The sequence below is a fragment of the Ochlerotatus camptorhynchus genome, unplaced genomic scaffold (assembly GCF_037179485.1).
Source record: "Ochlerotatus camptorhynchus isolate MF236.1 unplaced genomic scaffold, CSIRO-AGI_Acam_v1.1 ptg000108l, whole genome shotgun sequence".
Classification (NCBI taxonomy): Eukaryota; Metazoa; Arthropoda; class Insecta; order Diptera; family Culicidae; genus Ochlerotatus; species Ochlerotatus camptorhynchus.
Genome location: NW_027040598.1, coordinates 1,596,125 through 1,614,151, shown reverse-complemented (window position 1 = coordinate 1,614,151; position 18,027 = coordinate 1,596,125). Strand labels below are relative to the sequence as shown.

The following is an 18,027-nucleotide window of genomic DNA, read 5'->3' as shown; positions in this document are numbered from 1 at the left end:
GTGCGTTTAATAAGTATTGTCGCATCGCTCAATTTGAACATCTGTTCAAATTTTCACACTGCCGTACTCTAGCGGAACTATCAATCCCTTTAGAACTTTCTCTAGCAAATAAATTATCGCACTAAAGTTTTATGTTGATATTAGTATAGCAACTCTCTCATTATAAATAAAACCGTTGACATTGTGGTTTTTGGATCAATGTTACTTTCATCAATTTATTACGTTTACTGCCACTCGAACTTTGAAATGCAATAAAATGTTTAGGTTTATGTTTTATCTAGAACAACGAGACAACTTTTAGACATTGACACCAAACCATAGTGTTGATGGTCTATTTGTTTTTATGTAGCTGTTATTAGGTCACATAAATAATACTTGACAAAGTCTAAATTTCATTCGAGCAGTTTAAAAATTATTCACAACTAGATCTTTGAAATAAAATCATAATTTGAGACAACTAAATTTTACAAATCTAGTGAATTCAGTATTAAGTATTTCTTGGTAAATTATTGTTTAAATGGAGAAAATGTTACAATGATTTTTGTGCGTTCAAATATTGCCGCGAAATCGCCGCGACAATTCATTTTCACATTTGGCGACCGTGAAATTTGGATTGTTTTGTCGCGAATTTCCACTGTTGCTAGTAATGACCAAATCGAAACAATAAACAGAAATGGAAAACAATAATGATATAATCTTCTTCCTTTTTTTCATGACAAACAACTTTTCCAATATAGCTCGCTTGGGCCGGTAGAAGGAAACGACCAAATCGTTGGAAAGTTGCTTCACGAAGTAAAGCCGAAGCTGATTCACGTGTGTTAATGGGATTTTGTGTTGTTATGTCTTTTCTCGATTCCGATAAAGCTATGCCCTTAACCATGTAGGGAAAATGTCGACTTCGGCAATAACTTAACCTATTATCGTTAGGGGCGTAAACAAAGTGCTAGAGCCTTCAAATTTGGTCAATAGATGCTCTGAAACACAATGTATCCAAATGCCAAAATTGAGATCTCAAGCATGCTTGGAATGCACAGTTGTACACACCAACTACTCATTTGTTAATAACTTTTCACTCAGTTGTTGAAATTTGTTTTTCTTTAAAGTAATTGATAGATTAGAATCATAGCTTACTATAGATATGCAAAGAGTAGGTAAATCTTAACATTTGAATCAACACCAATGAATTTTTACACTTAAAGTCCGCTGAATTCTAGAAAGTTAAGGCTCGCCAACGCAAATCAACAACACCATCGGGTATGGGACGACTTCCCCTACCCGACGGTTATGATGGTTTACGTGGGCATGCATTGAGTTCCTACACACCAAATTTAAGTTTTCAATATCAGTAAAACGGATTGCTGGATCATGACCAGTAATCCAATGCTTTACTGAAAATCAGCAAATGATAGTTTTACTGATAACATCAGCTAACATAAACTAACACCCAGTAAAAGAGCTGTCAAACTGTTAGCATCACAGTCGCAAGTATTTTTGCATTCGTACACCACCATTCAAGGCGCAGGAGGCTAAAAAAAACTACAAATAGATAAAATTATGTAGGTAAGGACACGACTCGGACACTGGTTATATATAATAAACGATACTTGGAAAGGAGTCTGGTGATTTTATCTTTATTATTCGTATATTTACAGAAGCTGGAAGCTCATATAGTGAAAACAAATTCGATTTACTGAATTTAATTGTTTAATCAGCAAAATGCTGCCAAATGTCAAAATTTTTAATTGCTGAAAGAAATATTGCTGATTTTCAGTACAAGGTTGTCATTTTGATAGAAGTTGGAATTGCTGAAAAATTCAGCAGCATTATTTTGCTGGAACGTTTGATGATCTTTCATCAAGTCTAAAATCAGCAAAATTTTGCTGATGTTCAGCGATTTAAATTTGATGTGTAGCCTTAGAGTTACCTCTATGTTATAACTCCATAGGGAAAAAGTGAGAGATGACAATAAAAATGGGCCAGATGCCCGAGCAAACTCGCGAGCAAAGTCGGTTAACAAAATGAAAGTAAATCGATATTAAAGCTCCGACGAACCGACATGCCACAGGAGCATTTCGTTTGTCCACGATTCAAATTGTCAAACGAGCGATTCAAACTTTCAAACAGGCGATCGATCTGTCAAACGAGGTGAGACGCTAACCAAGGCAATATAAATTATACGTGGGTTCATGTCCTTGCTTATGGTATGACGCGATCGGATGAGTAGATGCCGGTAGTGTTTAACGTATTTTAAATATGGCGTCTTGGGCACGAATTTGAAAGTAGCTTGTATGAGCTGTCACGTCGGTTAGTCGGTGATTAAAGTTTGCAGATCCTATCATAATAAAAATTTATTTTTTATTTATTTTATTATTTACATGAAAGCAACTTAACATGAAGTTCTGCTGTTAACTTCTTTCCTTTATTTAACGTCGGTCTCTGTTCCGCAATCTAGTGCCAATCACCGACGGACATCGAATGTGCAGGAAGGCAGCTTCCACACCTGCGTAGGATATCGCACCCATTTAACACACATACACATGGGCCAGGACCAACGGCTTTACTTCCCTTCCGAAGGAAGACGTGACCAGAGATTTTTATGCCTCAGAAAAATCCCACCGACCTCGGCTGGGATTGAACCCAGACCCATCGGGGTGTTAGAAAGCAGTCACGCTTACCACTACACCACCGGCGCCGGCCTTCTGCTGTTAACGTCTTGTTTAAAATTCAATTTAAGTTCATCTGTCGTTGAACTAACGATTATTGTTTAGGTCAAGCGGGACATGCCCGGGTCACGGAGATTTAGGCTGAAGTCTTCAGCGTGAGAAGTATAGATGCTAACGCCAGGCCCGTATTCAGTTAATCACTGTGAATGCAAAATCAGTAATCAAATCGATTTCATTGAAAGCAGGATTAGTTTTCCGTTTGATTCAACAGTGTACAATTTTGCTCTCATTTTTTTTGTGTTAAGTTAAGTCTACCAAAATAAGATCAATTGGAGTATTCAAAATAAATTACGCCATAACAGAAAAAAATAATATCAATTTGATCTTCAGCTTTGCTCGGGTACGCCTCCCTACTCAATCTGAATAAAAATGGATTATATCCAGAAATTCGCCAAATAAAAAAAAAATCTCAAGCTTCAAAAACTTTCTCATTCTACTATTATGGCACTTTGTAGAGCATGGCTGCTAATGCTGCCTGATTCACGCTGATCACGTGAATGGAATAAGATTTAAAAGTTAGAGCAAAATGACAGCAGATAATTGTAAACCATGTAAATTATACGATCAGATTAAACCATAATAAAAACCATATATAGCTGTCTAATAATAATAATAATAATTAAAAGTTTTCAACCATGATCAAAATTCTTGTCACACCTAACAACCCTAATTAACAATCAAATTTTGTCACCCATAGAAATGGAACGTGTTCTGAAGGCCTAATTATATATAACAGCAAGCTCTTCCATACACAATCTTCCAATTAATATCAATAAATCTTCGCTCGGCTGCTGCCTAACGACCGCGTTGTCAAGCATTCCGTTACTGTTTATAAAAAGCAGCGGCTTCTTGGCGAAACCGAAAAAATGCTACCGCAGTTGGATTTTTTTGTCTGATTTCTTCTCACACTGGACTTTGGCATTCAACAGTTGCGCACGATATTAATGACCTAACCCAACATTGTGAACGTCGCACTATGTACAACAGAATGGGTCGTTTTTTTCGTACCACGCTTGGTAACCGTGCGATCTAATTTTGAGACTGACGGTAATAGACATGAAACAGAAAAAAAATGCGGCGCCGCCGGTTAGTGTCTACTGAAGTGACGGAAAAATACACAATTTTTGGCATTAGGGGAAAGTGGAGCAGTATGGCCACCTTACGAATATCATTACTAATGATACCAAATTCAGTGGAAAATTCGAATGAATTTTAACCAATTTGATAGTCTCAAGCCCTATTTACATTATTAATACATAATGATGATGTTAAAGATCGTTTTGTAACCGAAATAAAACCTATCGCCCTAGTAAACAACCGGTAAGACTATTCTGTTTTCATGAGGATTTAAGAAGGGTCAGCAATTAACGGTTTTAGCAAAAAAGATTTAAAAGAAACAATGATTTTCTGTAGAATAAATTAAATTTAAAATGTACTGCCTATTTCGGGTTATATTTTTCAGACTTGTGAATGATACAGTCATATTAATAAAAGGAATAATGTAAAATTGAAAAATTTAAGTAGAAAATGTTCGAAATATCAGTGGGGCACATATTGCCCCAGGTGACCTTAGAAGCAATATTTTGTTAAGAAAAACTTTAATGTTTATTAAAAACTAGAAAAACATATAAGAAACCAAAAACCATTAATATAGCTACTGAAGGAATATTATATAAGAAACTACTAATAGACAATATTTTCTGATTCAGAAATCTTATAACATTTTTGACATTTTGACTAGTCTATTTTTTTTAGAATATTGGCACTAGAGAAAAGTATTTTTTTAGGCTAAAATTAAATGGATAGTTCAAGTAGGCTTCAAGCATTAGCCAGCATAAGATTTTTTTTATATAATTTGTTCAATAAGTTGGTTGTTGAGCGAGTGACCACAATACCCCACTTTCCCCTATGCATAGATGCGGTAACAAGTCAAGAGCAAATTTTCATTATGTCGTAAGTAACATTCGCACCGATCCGAGAAGAATAAAGTTTTGTTTTGATGACCGAAAAGTTATTCCTATTTCCAATTAAACACATATAACCTCATAGTGATAGCAATGTTTAACATATTCAGCCGGGTTTTAATCATACAAAGGCAAATCGCTAGCTTTCATGCTAAGAAATACTGGTTTTTGAGTCAAAAGTTATTATGCGTCGTTTGGTGGCCCCTATTGTTACTTAAGTCAAAGTGTATTTACCAGGATATTCGGGAGAATTATCAATTACGTCTCCTTACGTGAAGCCCATTCATCATTTTAGGACCACCGAAATCATCTTAGCAACAAACAGTTCGATTTATTCACTTTAATAATGAGAAAGCGAAACGACGAAAGTACACTTTTCACGGGTTTCTCAGTGCTGTTACTTAAGGCAAACGGCATCTCCATAGAAATTGGGTGACTTAAGTAACATCGAAAACTATTTTGATCGGAAGGTGATTACGTCAAAAAGCAATTCGACTGGTAAATAAGTTTAAAAATGGGATGTGATCCTATATTTGGACAGTATATAGTGTAATAGCAGGAGCATCGATTGACACTGATAGCTCGACTTTGTTTACCTTTGTTACATTCGACGTAATGAAAATTTGCTCTTGAAGTCATTGTGTTGTCTAAATGCAGAAGTAGGAATTAGTAAGACAGGTATACATTACTAAAATTGCAGTCAATTTCAGACCATATGTATGCAAATGTCGGTCGTGTGCTATACTTACATAGAATTTCCTTCTGTGGCAGCCACTTCCTTATGTACACGTTGGACGGCTGATTCGGTAGGGTTTCGTTCTCCCACTTCCAGATGACTCGTTGCTTGAGCGAGCCCAGTGCACTGAGGAGTGCATTTCGTTTGTCATCCGGAAGCGTTTCCGCCCGAATCATGGAACCCCAGCTGATGTAGATCACACCATGATCGGCTGTATCGAGTAGCTGCTTCAGTTCGGGGTCAAGTTCTTTGAAATCCTGAATGTGAACTCCTCCAATTTCGGCCACAGCCGGCGTCAGAGGTTTGGGTCCGCTCAACGAGTAGTGCTGATTGACGAACATCATACTGGTTCGCTTCTGCAGGTCCTTAATATCCGGCATGCTGTCTCCGAAGCGTTGTCTCAGCATGGCATTAGCGGCATTGTCGTTGAACCAACTGTACATGAACTTGAAGGCATAGGCCGTGATGAAGTTGGCCGTTCGCTGGGAGAAGGTCATCTTCTCCGAGTAGCCCATGAACAGCGACGGGATGTAGGATGGATTGATCGGGTTACCGACCCGATCGTAATGCCACGGCATCAACGGACAACTGCTCAACCCGATGAAGGGGGCATTCAGCATATGGACCACACCGAGCATACAATCGTTGTTGAACTGTTCCACCAGTACCAGATCGTATTGGACTTTGGATTCCAGCACCTGCTTGATGGCGGCCGAGTTCAGTGCATTATCACAGGCTTGCTTGCCCCAGTCGTACAGCATGAAGAATTCCATAAAGTGCGAAAAGGCCGGCCGGTACTCGAAGAGCTAGAAGAGAGAGAGAGAGAGTTAATAATTGGGGAGATCATTACTTGTGGTGCAGTGTTCACTCGGCTGTCGACAAAAGCAGGCCACTCTCGATGTGTGCTACTCGATCGTCTGTTTTCTCGGCAGCAACCATTGTGTGGTCCTCCTCATTGTTCTTCATCAGCAGTTCTTTCGGTCGATGCGTCGTCGACTTTGGAAAGCAACCGTTTAGTGATGAGTGTGTGAGTGCTGACCACGTTTTGCGTCCATTGCTGCAATGGACGCGCTCTGACCCTCGTTGGCGTACAACAATTTGCCATACAATGAAAAAACTGGAAGCGGCTCCAGTTCTGATGGAGGAGGCTTTTTGGATAGCGGAAGATAAAGTGTTTATTGTGTTGTACCTTTTGACTATAGTTTTAAGATGTATTATATAGTGACCAAGAATCCTCGGCTCTGTAAAGTTAATTTGGTTGTGCCTTATCAAATAAATTAATAAACAACAACAAAAAATTACTTGTGGTGCGTGGGGAAATAGGAAATAATTGCTATATATTGGTTTGCATGATTACTTCATTTGAATTACAATTTTGAACCGCTCATTTGACTAATATATGTAATAGAGTGTTCCACTAAACTTAATTGATTTCAATTCAGGACCAGGTAATTCTTCCAAAATTTGAGCACATTACCCTCATACTGCACTGGCCCTGTGCAGGTTATATGGGAATTACTATTAGACAAAAAATTCGAGCTTTTGTTTTCATCGTTCTAGCTCTTCGTTGTAATGACAACCGGTGGAATCTAACGATTTTAAATTGGCTCACTACTTGACTAGCCTATTGGTCCCAAGCAAATCGATTTACGTACCCCATTCTAGTATAAATTCCAGTACTACACTATGTTTGTTTTGATTCGCTATGAAAGTTTGACAGATAAAATGAGGGGTTCGTGGATTTTCATATGTTTCGTGGGGTGCATCGATTAGCTTGGGACCGAAGATGGTACCAGAGCTGAGCCAAAAAGTTGAACACGTTTCTACGGGATCTGCTAGTCTTAGAGTTACCTCTATGGTAATGATCAACGAAAAATTTTGCTATCTGTACTAATGTAATTTTTTTCAGCTGAAACTTTGCTCAAGAGCGCATTTGGATTGAACGTCAGATTAGTTAGTTATTAACTAATTAGCAAAATGAGATTCCTCTGACATAAAATCGAAGACTACAAATCAAGAAGACTGACAACTGTTCCCTTCTCCCATACAAATGTCGAACGTCACTGATAATCATTGAACAGCGCCTCTGGAACATTGAAGCACTGCTTATTAACAGTGACTGTATGTGTGACCTAATGTCCCCGACACAAATAATCATAACACGGTACTCGTTGTTGTTTTTGTTTTGCTCTACAAAATTGCATGGCCATTTGTATCCTAATCCCAGCAAGCCGGTGGTTTTCCAACTCCAAACCGAAAAACTTGTCATGGGGGTTCAAGTAGACGATTGAAGCTCGGATCGATCCCTAGTGAAAGTAACTTTTACTTGTGAACGAGGAACCGAAATATTGTTTATTTTGCCTGTTGGAAGCAAAAAATAATAAGGAATTTGCAGCTTCCACCAACATTGAGTGAACTACCGTCATTCGGAAGCTGCTGAAAATTCAAGGATTCAAAAAGAAGAAAGAAGGTACCGGACCTACATCACGATCCAACGGAAGGTGTAGCAGGATCTAATGTTGGAGAAAATGAAAATGAAAGGTTGAAGGACTACAATCCCAAACGGTACGTGTTGATAAAGAATATATTTCCATTTTAGATGTTATAAGAACATGAAACAACCAGTTAGTGATCCTCTGTATGCTTTAACAATTCTTGGAATCGACCGACCCCCTCCAGAGAATGATAACAACAGTGTTGGATTGGCCAGTGACATTCAAATGGTCAGCGAGTACTGTGCCATGTTGCCAAAGAAGAAATATTCGATGAACATTTCAAATGGTCCTATCTGCATTGATCGATTCTCTTCATCGATTTTCTCTTTCGTTATTATCTCAGCTGCAAAACCTTTCCCTGTAGTATTTGACGTTTTGGACACTAGATAAGAATCTCCTTTATCAAACTAAAGGGTGATACGGTCAAAATTTGGTCAAGGGAAAACGCGTGTAAATCGGTGAAATCGTTTATTTAAAAAATCAAATTAAATTTCTTTTTCAAGTTCAATTAGTATAAAATTCAGGAAAAATATTCAGTTAGGATTCCGCTTTTCCAAATCCGAATTGCCGGGCCTTACGCCCCTGCCATCAGATTTTGTACAGCCACCTTGTCCACCTTCTTCGCCGCAGAAAGCCAGTTTGCCTTGAACTGCTGCTCGCCCTTAGCAGTTTTTTTGGTCTTCTTTAGGTTCCGCTTGACAATAGCCCAGTATTTCTCAATTGGGCGGAGCTCTGGCGTGTTGGGAGGGTTCTTGTCCTTGGGAACCACCTGCACGTTGTTGGCGGCGTACCACTCCATGGCCTTTTTACCGTAATGGCAAGATGCCAAATCCGGCCAAAACAGTACGGAACAACCGTGTTTCTTCAGGAAAGGCAGCAGACGTTTATTCAAACACTCTTTCACGTAAATTTCTTGGTTGACAGTCCCGGAAGCTATGAAAATGCTGCTTTTCAAGCCACAGGTACAGATGGCTTGCCAAACCAGATATTTCTTTGCGAACTTTGACAGTTTCATGTGCTTGAAAACATCTGCTACCTTTCCCCTTCCTTTTGCCGTATAAAACTCCTGTCCCGGAAGCTTGTAGTCGGCTTTGACGTAGGTTTCGTCGTCCATTACCACGCAGTCAAACTTCGTCAGCATCGTCGTGTACAGCCTCCGGGATCGCGCTTCAGCCGTCGTATTTTGTTTATCATCGCGATTTGGAGTCACTACCTTCTTGTAAGTCGATAGTCCGGCTCGTTTTTTGGCTCGATGCACGGTTGTAGACGATACACCCAGCTTATTTGCGGCATCTCGGAGAGAGAGGTTAGAGTTTCGCTTGAAACTACCGGCAACTCTCTTTGTCGTCTTTGCGGCTTCCGGTTTTCGATTTCCCCCCGATCCAGACTTCCTGGCTGTCGACAAACGTTCCCCAAACACTTTAATTACATTTGTAACGGTTGATTTGGCAACTTTTAGCGATTTTGCCAACTTTGCGTGCGAGTAGCTCGGATTTTCGCGATGCGCGAGCAAAATTTTGATACGCTGCTCTTCTTGCTTGGACGGCATTTTGACAACTGAAGAGTGAATTCCAAAATCAAAATAGGAGCAACATTCTACACACACACACACCTTCAAAATGAGGGGTGTTCAGGTTTTTTAAATGCAAAATTGAAAGAAATACGTCAAGTTGATATTGACCAAATTTTGACCGCATCACCCTTTAAAAGTGGATCAACAGGTTTCGATGTGAATATTGAAATGCTAAATGAAGGCTGAAGAAATTTAATATTTAAAAGTTATTTGCAAAACTAAATATATCTTTATGTAGGGGAATTTACGTATTCTCGGCAACCTAAGCAGCGATCTTCTTTCTATAGCCTTTTTCTCTATGGAACGCACACATATGCGGTATTGGTTTGTTTACAATCTTTTGCTGCCAGCTGCTCTAACAATTTCAGTCGAAAGAATTGTCAAAAACTGTTTTGAAACACTTTTACAAAGCTCCAATCTTCTCTAGTGAGAGCGAGTATTGTCGGCAACCAGTTTTTCTTCGGCAACCGTTCCATTTGAACTGCATGTAAATCTGCTGTTCTATTATCGGCAACTCGAAATCAGCTACAATTTGTAGTGCGTGTGTTTCATTTCAAGAAAACCTTGCTAGATTGCTTTTTCTCAGTGGTAAAAATATAGTCAAATTGAAGCTGAAAGCACAAAGAATCGTTTGCATGCATTCAGTGAAGTGTTTTCGTAAGAAAATCTAGTGAAAATAGTGTTTCAATCTGGGTTGCCGAAAATAGTCTGGCATGCCGAAGCCATCATTTCCCCTATTTATATTTCGATTGGACAGTTTTGTTAGCATTAAGCTAATCAAAACCTAAAGAAAACAAGTTAACTTAACAATACCAAAACATGAGACTTATATCTACTACAATATCCACTTCTAAACAATCTCAATATTTCAATGGAAGATCAACTAAATGTTAATAAAGCTTCAAATAGTTGTCCAATAGGACCAATTTAGTCATCTGTCACTCAATCCTACGGGAAACTTACTGGCAGTTTCAATCACTAATGCTGTGCGCATTACTGGTGATTATTAATATGTATGTCATATGGCATAGATTAGATTGCGCTGATTCATTAGATCACTGTCTTTTGAGAACGTGATGTAGTGTGTTAAAAAACGTTATACCCCATACAGACTATGGCTTATATCATTTAATATAGGCTGTCTTGCAATGAGCACTCATACATAGGATTTCCAGTGTAAACTAGATGTATGAGTGCTCATTGCAAGACAGCCTATATTACATGATATAAGCCATAGTCTGTACGGGGTATTAGAATGCTTTTCACGTAGCTCGGAATAATGTGTTGTTAAGGGTCGGATTATAAAATCAATTAAAATATTTACGAATAAAATCAAGTTATTGGTCTGAAGCAGGATATGTTTTATTTGTTTGTTTATGTTGAAACCAATGAAATCCGTTTTTTTTTTTGCTGGATTTGAGTTAACTATTATCAATTAGAATCACAAAAAGAGATGGTATCATAAACACATAAAATCTTGAAAGGAAATGTAAAATTCCAATGAATTCAGGGCAAAAAAAAATCCACCGTGCCGATAATTTACTACAAGACATTGATCGATTAAAATCATTCGATGATTGAGAGGTTCGTTATTTTTTTTTTGTCTAGCAATCACTCTAAACCACTCAAGTAATGTAAACTATTCTAACCAATTTTTTTGCAATCCTATCCAAAGGTCAAATTCGCCAAATATCGTGTTCCACTGCAAGGTATTGTATTACATGTCCGTCACTCACCTCAAAGCTAACCGAGTTCGATAGCGACTTCATGCCCTCCAGTGGGATGTCCGTATAGTTGGGCGGTGGGTTGGCGTTCGGGAAGTGGCTCACGACCGTTACCTCGTGCCCGGCCGCCGCCAATCCTTTGAGAACCGGCTCGAAGAATTGGAAATGGCTGGCGCCCGGGTGCGGGAACAGGCCTAAAATTTTGTACGATCGAGTTGGATCACATCCCAGCGTTAGTAGGACTAATATCACAGCACAGCACTGATGGAGCAACGGTTTCATCCTGGCGACGACGTCTCACTTCATCCAACCTGTTGCGAAGGAAGAAACACGCTTTTAGTTTAAAATGTTAAAACTTGTTTTGCCAAAATCAACGCGTCGACCCGTTGATATAGGGTAGGTCCAGATAAGTCAAGCGAACGTGTGCAGAACACAAAAAAAAATCGAAAGAATTAATCTCCAACGACTCGAGCGGATGGATGGCGGAGCTGATTAGCATTCAATAGCAGTCGCTAGCAGTGTGGAGAGATAATTTGGCACATAAGTCGAAGCCAAGGTCTTTTCGTCTCCCCTTTCACGGTGTTTGACTTCTTAAAGATTCGGTTGCGCGTGTACACGCGTTCTATTTAAGGAGTGTTGCTAGGAGATTTCCACTCAGCTCAGACTCAGACGAGGCCAGAGCGAGGGAACAATATTACTTAAATTGAGTAAGATCAGTGATCAGGTAGTTAAAGTGTTAGGTAATCCATCAGTTGGGTGTCTGGTTCAGATAAGTGAGCAGCTTCGACATATTAGTGGACGCTTGCCGGTAGCACGGTGACTCCAAATCTAAAACAGTTAGATGGCGTAGAGATTAGCTAGCAATACAATTAGTTTCAACTAATGGCATAATTTACGATAGACACGTCATGGAACAGTTCTTCAGTTTTGACAGCCATTGAAAAGTAACTGTTATTTCACAGTTTAAAGATGTATTGCAAATAAGTTTTCTCGGAATTTTAGATGGAGTAACGCAGTCTCATTAGATTACTGACGCGTACTGTGTACTTGGATGATTTTATGACGTTGTTTTGACAAGTGTGGTTTCTTTTGCTTGCTTTTCACTCTACACACCGGCTGATGTGATTATAATAGCAATAAAACGCCGAAACTTACCTACTGTTGAAAGTTTAATGCCAAGATGGAAAGTTGGATCAAGTCGGTTGGATTTTTGATGTAGGATTACGCCATTCGGCAAAATATTGGGGGTGTAATTTCAAAAAACCAAAATCAACCGCGTTACGAAAAGTGGTAAGGTTTTGACCACTTATAACTCCGTCAATAGCGGATGGATTTTAATCCTAAACAAGCCAATCGTTTGATATTTTTTCCTACGAAGCTGCTAAAATGAATACTTAATCAACTTTCAAAAGGTCACTATTGAAAATTACACAAATGTCCAACTGTAGCAATAGGCGAATCCAGTAGAAACTAAGCTATCGTTTCTGGTGGTGAATAGGAGAACCATCAAAAGAGTGATGAGGGTTGACATTTTCGCCATGAAGCATAGGAAGAGGAAAATATTTTTACCTTTTCTGATTAATTTATCCATCGCAGGTGCTTGAAACCATCATACACATGGAATATTTTGTTTTCTGTATCAATTTTGCAGTGATCTGGCTGGTGCTTCCACATTTTTGTTAAGAAAAGTGAAGATTTATAAAATTGCCCCAGCGGTTATCATCTTCCGTTTTTTTTACGTGGTGTTATTTAAGCTGTACATCTGTTCAAATATGTAAAAAATAATAAAATAAGACCCCTCCCGATGGAAATTTGCAAGTTATGCAATAAAATGTACATTGTTTTGAGTTTTAAAAATAGTCATTATGATGTAAACAAATAGATTGGATGACATTTCCTCTCAAAATCGGCTAGCGCACTCTACATTGATGGTGCATGAAAAGAGCCTATGGTGTTCAAAATTATCACCGATTGCCTGCAAAAAGTGGTTTCCTTGACATAGTCGCCAAATACTGATACCGAGCACGTAATCCTACGTCAAATCTACGGTCGAGTCTTGGATACAAACTCTTGCTTTTTCTTCTTCTTTTTCTAACTGGATTAACACGATGCTACTGGAACTTATTTCAAGGATGGAAAAGCAGTTTTTTGTTAAAATCCAAAATGTTGTTCACGTAAATGTATTCACTGTGTTCGCTTTGAAAGTGGGAAACTGTGAATACATTTTCATGAACAGAATTTCAGTTTTGAACGAAAAAATTGCTTTTATTTTTATTTTTTTAATGTTTCGAAATGGACGTCCCTTGCATTTCAAACAGAAGATTTGCATAGTGTGTGGCAAGTCCAAAGAAGTCGAGAAAATGTTCAACTCAAACAGGAAACAGGAATCGATCTCGCTCATACATAGTATGCTTTACGGCCGGCAATTCGCTTTAACCTTTCAGTACTCGCGCCAACTTTTGTAACACGAGCATTTGCGCGTTGTGCCAAACTGCAACAGTATGTTATTTTCATCTTGAGGTCACTTCATGAAACCTGATATTCTCCAAAATGTTCTTCAAGTGTTGGTCTATTGGGCATGGATATTAATTATCATGCAACATATTTAGTTTGTCGTTGAGCGAGTTTACAAAGTACAGTAAATTTTTATTTTTATTCTCGTGTTGTACTTTGTACAATGGCGCAAGTATTCAAAGGTTACGCTTGTGGCTAATCGGAGATCTTTTTGATTATAGTAAAACAAATTCAATCCAAATGTCGATCGACATCCTAGTGCCTCTTGTGCCACATTTTCAATTACATTGTTTTTTCCCATGATGGGTAGGAATGGGTTGACGTGCTACTCGATTTGTTGGAAGCTGAGCAATCCTCTGCACGTCTTCCACGATAAATCACTGGTTAGGGGGGGGGAGATTAAACCCATGATGTTCTGCTCAGTACGCAAAAACAGTTACTCTAAGGCCACTGAGCTCCTCACAGCACATCATCGAAAAACAATAACAAGTTATGCCCGCTCTAGTTCGTCATGCATAAGAAATATGGATTTGAGTTATTTACAAAAGTTGTAGCTAATATCAAAACCTACAAAAGCTTTAAACACCGGAATTACGGAATTCTATTGATTAAAAAAAATGAAGAGGCAAATAAATGTAAATAAATGCACGAAATGAATGTAAATGGTCCATGCCGGGCTGCAAAGATGGCAGGAAGATTGAAAAATTTCATTTCATTTTGAAAAAATGTGGTCCTTGATTTTTTAGATTTCGCATATTTTTATGTCAAAGCATTTATTTTTTTTATAGATTCAAGATTTAGATTCAAACTTAAGGAAAACATGAGCTCCTGAAAACGAAATCAAGTTCTAATATCTCTCTTCGGTTCTGTTTATGTGTCCGGGTTGTTGAAAATTTCTCAATGTTCAAGATCTTAAAAATTCAACAATCCTGAAAATAATACTGAATTCTGTTAATTTTCCAGGTTTAAAATTTCAAGAATTCAAGGCCTTAAAAGCTTAGCTAAATATTTGATTCTGTAAATCATAACAAAACAAATTATTCCAGAGATTTGAAGAACTTTTATGATCCTGAAAAAAAAAATAGTTCTAAAATTAATTTGGATCCCAAAATGGCGCCAATAATCGATTTTCGGTCTCTACCCTTCGTCCCCGTTCCGAAAATGCCATATTGAAGGATATTCGAAATTTCATCATAAACCGGTAGTTGCCATCTTGGATTCTAAAATGGCGTCAACCATCGATTTCCGGCCTCTACAAGTCGTTCCCGTTCAGAAAATGCCTACATTGTAAGGTAGTTGATAGTTTTTCACAAACCGGAAGTATTAGTCGAGTATTAGTACAAGACACTGAAGAAGTCTGCACATTGTAGACGAAATACGCGTATCTGTCAAGGATAAGCAAATAAGGTAGTGGAATTAAATGGAAATTACTAATCCTTCTCTCTCTCTCTTTAAACCGAAAGTCGCCATATTGATCCCAAAATGGTGTCAATAAACGATTTCTATCCTCTACGCGACGTCCCCGTTTCGAAAATACCCATATTGTGGGTATTCAACAGTTTTTCACGGAACCACCAAGATGACTATAAATATTTATATGACAACAGAACAGGTGACTTCGAAACTCAGCGGTTGCCTTGATCAAGAGAATGTTATCATGGCAAAATTCAAATTCACGCAGGTAGTTGGGCTATCTGTTAAGGTTGTCTTCATTTTCAGCTATGTTGAGTATAGAAGGAATGATTTTTACCAGCACTGGTAAGGGTAGATTATAGATTTTGCCATGACGCAAATAAAACCAAGCTTGCAAAAGATCATTTTAGCTAAAATACTTTTTTTTTTAATTATGAAATAATGAGATATTACAACAATCATTTGTGTTTTTAAGATGCAATAAGAGGATGTAAAGTTTGTTGCTTCCGAAAAAAATGTATTTTAGCAGAAATGAGCATTTGCAAGCTTAAATAAAACCATTAACATTTATTTTAAAATTCCGTTAGGGCCAAAGACTAGAGCACTAGTGGCATACCCATTAGAGTGATGCAAAATTTGAAATTTTCGCTCCACAATACTTAAACGATTCCAAATCGGATCTTGACTAACCTTTCAAAATTTGAACCCATTTGGTGAAAAACTGAGATGGCACAAGCCATTTGAAGTTTGTATGGGAATTACTATGGTAAAACCAAGATTTTTGTTCATGTCTATCTAATAATTCACCATATCGGTCTGCTTCGAAAACTTTCAACTGTACTTGTAGGAAATTTTCCCAGCTACAACTTTGTTCAAGACCACTTTTTGATTAAATGCAAGGATCGAAAGTTATCAATGGTTCAATGCGCCGATGTCTTATGATCATGCTCAATCAGCTGCTCAGCAGGCAACATTGGTGTTTCTGGGGCGTTGAATAGAGATCTCCAAGCGCAATCTCACGAACACTAAAATCCAACATCCATATATAAAAATGAAGAAGAAGAAGAACCAAAAAGGTATCGTGATATCACAACTACTTAAAAAGGTAGCGCGCGGTCTCACGCACACTCTTGCGCATCTGGAGAACTCTATAGGACACAAAAATCATGGCTACTATGTCACACTGCAAAATACAGTGTTGCCTACAGAGCTGCTGCTTGATCATGCCATAAGTTTACCAATCTATTAAATAATTAATAACTTTTTCCTGTCTCGTTTTACATACAAACGATCTTCAGCAAAGTTGTAGCTGAGAAAATTTTCTATAAGAATGGCTATCGAACTGTTTCGCAGCTCAATATGGAAAAAGACTAGAAGGCAATGAATAAAAAGTTGAGATTTCCCATAGTAATTTACATGTAAACTTCAAATGGCTTGTGCGAAGTCTGTTCCTAACCAAATGAGTTGTAGCTTTGGGAGGCTAATCAGGACCCGATTTGAAACCATTTAAGCACTGTGGAGCGAAAAAGTCAAATTTTGCATCAGTCTAATACCCATCCAATATAATAATTTCTGAATTCTGACAATTTGTCAAAGATTTCGAAATGTTTACGAGTTCCAGGATCTTTAAAATTTTCTGAGCTAAAGTTGTCAAAAATCCTTATATCTTGACAAGATTGTCAAACTCCAAGATCTGAAATTTCGTCAAAGTTTTGTAAAACTGGGATTCTGAATTTTAAATGTGTTATTTTTTTCTCTCGCGTCGCTAATATTTAATCCAAAACATCATGACAATTTTGCCAAGTTTGGATTCTTAAACAATTTTCTAGTTAGATCTTACATTATTTTTCTCTCAATTCTGAATCGTAGACCGTGAAAACTCCCCTGTCCCTGATCTTGAATATTTATTTTTCCTACGGCTGAGATACCGTTTAGAAATTCTTTTCAAGTCTCAAAACTTTAAAACATTTTCTTAACATGGGATCTTGAACATTTTTACAAGCTACAAATGATTATAATTCCAGGTGCCGAAAAAAAATTCCAAATCTCGAGATTACGATAATTTTCTGTTGCCCCTGAACCTTGATTCATTAATGTTAATTAGTGTTAATGCTGATTGTTGGTTTCTTCTATATTCATGATTCCTGAGTAAAATTAAAACTCGGCTCTTTCATTTTCCTTCATTCGGCTAAACTGCCCATAATCGCAAGTCAGTCCCATATGTAAAAACCTGGAAATTTGAAAATAGCGTTCAAAGATTTTACAAGTTTTCAGATTTGACACTTATTTTAGAGGGATAAATTTAAAAATAAACGTACAATGTGATAGAATGCATCTATATTTACCAAAAAAATATTGGATAAAATTTCGTGAAATTTTTATTTTATAGTCAAAATCTGAGTGGGACTGACTTGCGATTACATTTAACGTCATTGAGAAAAATAACCGCAAGTCAGTCACAATTCCAACACGATGCTACATTAGTTTAGCATAGTAATGAACAGTAGAAAAATAGCATGGTCCCATAGAACGTTATTGTATGTTTCTGGATTTGTTCCGCTGGTTCCAGAGCAATGGCCGGAACATATTCCGGTGCGTATGGGTCTTCATCAGACCAGAACCAAACGTGCCAAACCCACCATGCGATCAATTCACATGAGAATTCAAAAATAAGATCAATAAGAGTCATGATGAGTGACCAGCACCATATTGGCCACACCCGGACATGTTCCGGGTATTCCCGGGGAAGTGGTAAATCCTTTTTATATCAAAATCCATCAAGCGATACAACAAATCACATGAGAATTCAAAGCCATATCCATTGGTGGTCAAACTGAGTATCGTAAGAACTATATTGGCCACACCCCGACATGTTTTAGATACCC

The 18,027-nt window shown here is 37.9% G+C and overlaps 1 protein-coding gene across 2 annotated transcripts in view; it reads right to left on the bottom strand.

Moving 5' to 3' along the window:
* The window catches only part of LOC135699427 (UDP-glycosyltransferase UGT5-like), a 40,929-nt gene that overhangs the window by 4,434 nt on the left and 18,468 nt on the right, over positions 1 to 18,027 (bottom strand). For both annotated transcript variants that reach the window (XM_065219691.1, XM_065219690.1), the window contains exons 2-3: positions 11,228 to 11,526; positions 5,437 to 6,229 (exon numbers count right to left, since the gene is read on the bottom strand). In XM_065219691.1, the coding sequence (XP_065075763.1) occupies positions 5,437 to 6,229; positions 11,228 to 11,497 (1,063 nt within the window). In that variant the 5' untranslated portion in view covers positions 11,498 to 11,526. The remainder of the gene's footprint in view (positions 1 to 5,436; positions 6,230 to 11,227; positions 11,527 to 18,027) is intronic.